The following is a 5,728-nucleotide window of genomic DNA, read 5'->3' as shown; positions in this document are numbered from 1 at the left end:
AGTAATTTATAGCCTGGGCAAAGTAATTAGCGACTGGTGAGCAAGCAATTTTCGCTTTCAGCTTCCACTTGTGCACCACTAAGAAAATTCTGCGAAAAATCAATACAAGTTTCTTGAAATTGGAATAATTATTAATATCAATAAGATTGTTAGCAACTTCAATAACCCGAGCTGTGGAAGGAGTTGCTTGAACCTCAGTGGGCATCTCAAATGCTGGTATGGTAGTTGACAATTCTGGAACTTCATTTATACTTAAATTTGGTCCTGAAAAATAGCAAGAATTTTGCAACTGGTTGTATGACACACATCTGGTGATTATGTCCGCAGGATTGTTTTTCCCTGAAATAAAGCTAAATTTTATAGGAACCGTTTCACACATTCTTTGTATATTATGAAGTCTGTTTACGACAAATGGAGAATGTTTATTTAATTTGTCCAATTTCAAGGCAGCAGAATTCAGCCAATGTAAGGCACAGAGAGAATCAGTATATACGTAAATATTATTAACCTTTAAGGGTTTTAAGCAAGCAGATCCAGACAAATCTTTGTAAATCTCAAGAGCACACTCAACACTTAAATGTATTGCGTTAAGTTCCAGAGAGGGCATGGATTTACTCTTAAGTTGCTTATTTACAAGTCGGTTTTTGGCATGTATAAAGCTTAAGCGATTGGATTCAATATGCTGTAAATAGAGTACACAACCAAATATGTCCTTACTTGCATCTGAAAAAATATAAATATCATAATTGCCATCTCGTGGACCAACACACCTAGCAATTTTTAAAGGAGGAGCTCTGTTGGTTTGCCTGCAAATATTAATCCATTCTCAATGCAATTCTTGCGTTAATGGTTGATCCCAATGTAAATTTTTTTGACACTGTAATTGATGCATGAACAATCTACAGCGGTTAAACAATGGCATATTAAAACCAAAAAGGTCAAACTGTGAAGCAATTGTTTGTAAAAGAGACCTTTTAGTATTAGCATTGGGATCAAGACAAATTGGTTTAGTGAAAATTTCGTCGGAACATCGGTCCCAGTTTAAACCAAACAACTTGTTACGTAAAGGCGTAGCTGCCTCGGCTTCGCGGTCCACTTCATCCTGTAAAGTCGAGTCATTAGTTACAATCTGCTGAATGTCAAATTTATAGGGATTGAATATATTCGAAAGCTGTTTATACGACCACTCTAACTCCTCTGAAGTATTGGCAGTAATGGCCCCATTGTCCATATAAATCATGTTATAGATTTCTTTAAATCTGCTATTCGAGAATCCTCTGAAGGTTGTAACACAAGTATGTAATATAATGAAATCATTAATAAAAAGGGACTACATCTAAGGCCAAAAGGTAATCTTACATTCTTAAAAGCTAATAAGGAAAAATCACCTTGATTCACATTTTTGTACCAAAAAAATAACTTGGACTGATCAGTTTCTGTTAAAGATAACATATTAAAGGCTTTCTTAAGGTCAAATATGAGTAACTTTTGGTCAAATCTAAGCTGTAAAAAGGAAGATGACAATTTTTGGTTTAACGTAGGCCCTGAATACATGCACTGGTTATGTGACAAAGATATATTATTAGAAGAATCCCTAAGGTTGGACAAAAATACAATCCTACATTTGGTACTATCCCTATCCAGCTTAAAGATAGGCATGTGTGGTAAAAAAGAATGTTGAGGATTCTCACTTTTAAACACTTCTAAATCATAAATGGGTTCAATTATGCCTGCCTTCAATTGCTCCTTAATTGTTTGGTCAACGAGCTGCAAACGTTCTGGATGTCGTTTAAGTCTCTTGAGGTTAGACCTTAATATCAACTTGGATAGATTTTCATTCTTTGAAAGTAAATGAGAAACTTTCCCATTCCACAGCAAGGGAACGATAATACGTCCATCAGACTCCCTACGACGAAGGGTTTTGATGGTAAATTCGACCAACTGGTTATTAAGTTCAATACTTTCATCATTGTAGGAATTCTGATCGTAATTTAAGTAATAATTGCATTCAGACTCTAGAAGTTGATCAGTGGCCTGTTGCAGTGGTTTCTCCATAAGCATACCTCTTTCATTTATTACAGAAAATGAACAGTTTACCTCAAAGTTATTATTAACGTCATCATCGGCAAAAATATCAACTTTGGAGTTCAGCAAAAATGAATTACTCTGGATATGAATAGCAGAACTACACTCAAATGGGTTACTAACAGCCGAGGTTGGCACTCTCTTATCAGCTAAATTATCAATATTCTTAATCATTAAATCAATGCTACCAGACAGCAAAATACCTGCATGACACTCAGTATACATCGATGAATTTATTCCTCCAAAAACTGTATCTGTACCTGCAATACAATAAGCGAAGTCTGTACCTAAAATGAGCTGAACATTATCAATTTCATGAGAACATTTATGAAGGAATTGATCAGCTAATTTAACACCTTGTGCCTGAAATTTATCAGCCAATCTACCAAGCAGAGGTAATTTCAATGCTACATTAATGTTTGGTACAACCAAGCAATAAATTATAAAGGATTTATCTCCGATCGTAACAGGAACTTCAACAATTTCAGTAAAATACTCCTTGTTACCATTAAACCCATTAACTGTTAGCTTTACCTTTGAGTTAATGATTCTAAGATTATTCTCCTCCGCCAATTTCTTAGTGACAAACGTGCTCTGCGAACCACTGTCCTTCAGTCCTCTGTAAACAGTTCCCCCAACTTTAAATGAAAAGGTGGGTAAAATGGAATCACCTTGACAAGTAGGAAGTACGGCAACACCGCTGCTTATTTGAGGAGAAGTTTCCACCTTGGATTTGCAGTTATTAATATTGTTAGAGTCTCTGTCTGGTGACTGACTCCTATCACATAGGTAAGTCATATGCCAGCTGTTACAATTTGAACAGCGTCTTTTGAATTTAAAACGACACTTACCGGAAACATGATTAAACTGGCCGCATTTTACACATCCATTTCTAGATTTTAAAATATGCACTTTATCTGTAGGAGAAAGAAAATTAGGGCACTTATGGATAAAGTGAAATTTATCAGTATTTCCAACTGCAGAACACAAGGAACACTGAGGCGAAGACCTGTCTTTATCATATGTTACTGCTTCCGCAGCCATGCTGGTAGTACTCTCTTTAGGAAGAGGGAGTGTTAATGTTTTGACACGTGAAGCTTTACATTTCAAGCTTTCAACACCTTTCCCGTCACTTTCGTACCTTTCGCAAGCTGCAAAGAAATGTGAAATAATGTCATTTAAGGAAGGATGAGTTTTTCCTGTAATATTAATAAAATGACGCTGAAAGCGACCATTTAAGCCGTGCCAAGCAAAATATCTGACAAATTCATCCGCTCCAATGTTAAAAGTCTTGACTGCTTCACATACTGATCGGAGGATGGAAATAAATGTGAAGGGGTCATCACCCTCTCTTAGACTTAACTCCGTAATTTTCCTAATTGCATTGTTTTTACAAACCTCCTTAGAAGCAAAGGCGGAAATCAATAATTCTTTGGCATCTACATAACGCTGTTTGTCAGCTTCCAGAGAACATAATAAAGTCTTTGCTCGACCGTCTATCTGTTGCTTCAACAATAAAAGAATCTCTGTCTGGATACTGAAATGCATTAGTTGTAGCCTCAAACTCTGCTATAAATTTCAATAAATCTTCTCCTTCTTTGCTTGTAAACTTAGGAAGAGGAGCTGTTGGCTGTTTCAGTAAACTGCGGGCCACGTCGGGAATATTAGAACCATTATTACCCCTGGAAATCTCAAGTAATGGTAAACAATACTCAATTTTATCTAAATAATCCTGGCAACTTGTTAATTCTGGCTCTAACTCTGCTTCATCAGATACGTCAGGAAATTTCTTCAAGAGGATATGATCATCTAGCTCTGACAGCTTGTTTCTATAATTAACAAGAAGACCTTTAATAGCTAACTTTTCTTCTTGTGTAAGGGCAGAATAGGTGTCAGACCTATTGAATTGTTCGGTGACTTTTCTCCGAATGACTTTTCGTTGTCCAATCAGTACCTGTAAGTTAGCCATTATAACAAACGTATAACAAATGCAAAATAATAAAATGTTAACTTTCTGAAAAGGAAAAATATATTTATTTAAATGAAATGTTAATATCCTGGAAAGGAAAATGTCAAAGTCCTGCAAATAGAAATATGAGACTACTGGGAGCCCCAGTCGTGGTCAATTCTCTACTGGATCATCTGCACCATCATTAAGCACCTTTCATTGTGTTGCCCCACGTTGGGCGCCATAAGCAGAACACCATAAAAATCTGTGGTTTGTAAATAAAGGTTGGAAGGAAAAATGTAATTATATATGATATTTATTACATAAATAAGCCTTTAAAATAACGCAGTAACGGAGTTACAAACAATTGGTTGGAGAACAAGGCAATTCACGTAAATCGTAGGGCGTTTCCTTCGTTCTGCTTCGCTCGCTGTCTGTAAAGATATATTCAGGAAGATTAGTATCTAAAAAGCATGGTCATTTATGTAGAAGAATATACCCATCGGAATAATAACCCACTTAAAATTACCTTACAACTGAGCAACTGAGGTTTACATTAGTATCAGGAAGGAAATAAAAGGGCCGATACATCGAAACCGAACACCATCCTGAAATGAACGGTAAACCTAATATAAATTTGCTCGGTCGTAATATGGGAGACAATTCGTCATAAATATAATCACTCGAAACATTAATGTATAATTAGACGATTCTCTTACCCAAGTGTTAACGTGAATTTATGAATAAGCTAGAGTTACTAGTCCGAGAGCTAAATCACCTGAAAGGACAAGAGAATACGATATATAAAACATATTGACCACCAAAAAAAACTATTACGAATCTTCATAAGATTAAAAATGACAGACAGGAAAAACTTTAATAGGCAACACAAGGCAATGAGAGTTCGCAATGATAACCTTAAAATTAAGCCCTATATATTCTTGGTACTCACCATTGTCGAACCATGCACAAAGGCGTTGCAGATGGATTTTGGCAGATGTTCACAAGAGGGTGACGTAGACCAGGGATCCCAATAAAAGCCTTTAGCCTAAGAAAGGCATGTCGGACAAATCAAAAACGTGGAAACCTTTCCAGGTGAGTGAGGTCTCTGTGTCTCTGTCTCTGACACTGCCGGACGGCCGGGCTGCCTGCCTCCTCGTCGGCGTTTTCGCTCGAGTAAAGCATATGGAAGGAGGAGGAGTTAGCAAACTATCCATCTTTAAAGACTGGACGGCAGGAAAGACAGTTTGATGGTACCAAGAGTAGGGCAATTGAAAATACCAAATTCTTAATAATTACTAGTCTTTCCTGTCGTCATGTGAAAATATGAAATGTCTAGTACATAAAGTCTTTGTCATGTTTTTTCACTGTGCAATAAGCCATGGCCTCCTCAGAAATTAAGTTTAACATTAGATGATAGGTTATTTCATTAAGCTGACAAATTATGGCAACTGGGTATGTTATTGCCGACGTTGAAGCTAAAGATAAAGTATGGTATCATTCCTTCATTGCATTATCATCTTTACTACTATTTGTTTTGCTACATGTGGTAAATATTTTAAAGGATAAATGAATTATGTTCACTTTACTTCTATAGATTCCCATTAGATGTACAAATAAAACTCCTAAAACTATTCATGATTTATTTACAAAATGCAGTCATGCCCAAAACATAGCCAGCACGTTCGTACGGCC

At 36.3% G+C, this 5,728-nt stretch overlaps 1 protein-coding gene across 1 annotated transcript; it reads right to left on the bottom strand.

Moving 5' to 3' along the window:
• Positions 1-1,236: 1,236 nt before the first annotated feature.
• LOC137659197 (uncharacterized) lies at positions 1,237-5,335 on the bottom strand. The gene is made up of 3 exons (XM_068394246.1): positions 4,986-5,335; positions 2,346-4,811; positions 1,237-1,277 (listed from the first exon to the last, which is right to left on the bottom strand). Exons 2-3 carry the CDS (start codon positions 3,631-3,633, stop codon positions 1,237-1,239), a joined length of 1,329 nt encoding a protein of 442 aa, XP_068250347.1. The 5' UTR covers positions 3,634-4,811; positions 4,986-5,335.
• Between the last annotated feature and the right edge of the window lie 393 nt (positions 5,336-5,728).

Source organism: Palaemon carinicauda, chromosome 19 (assembly GCF_036898095.1).
Source record: "Palaemon carinicauda isolate YSFRI2023 chromosome 19, ASM3689809v2, whole genome shotgun sequence".
NCBI lineage: Eukaryota > Metazoa > Arthropoda > Malacostraca > Decapoda > Palaemonidae > Palaemon > Palaemon carinicauda.
The sequence above is the reverse complement of the archived record's forward strand: the minus strand, read 5'-3'. Positions and strand labels throughout refer to the sequence as shown.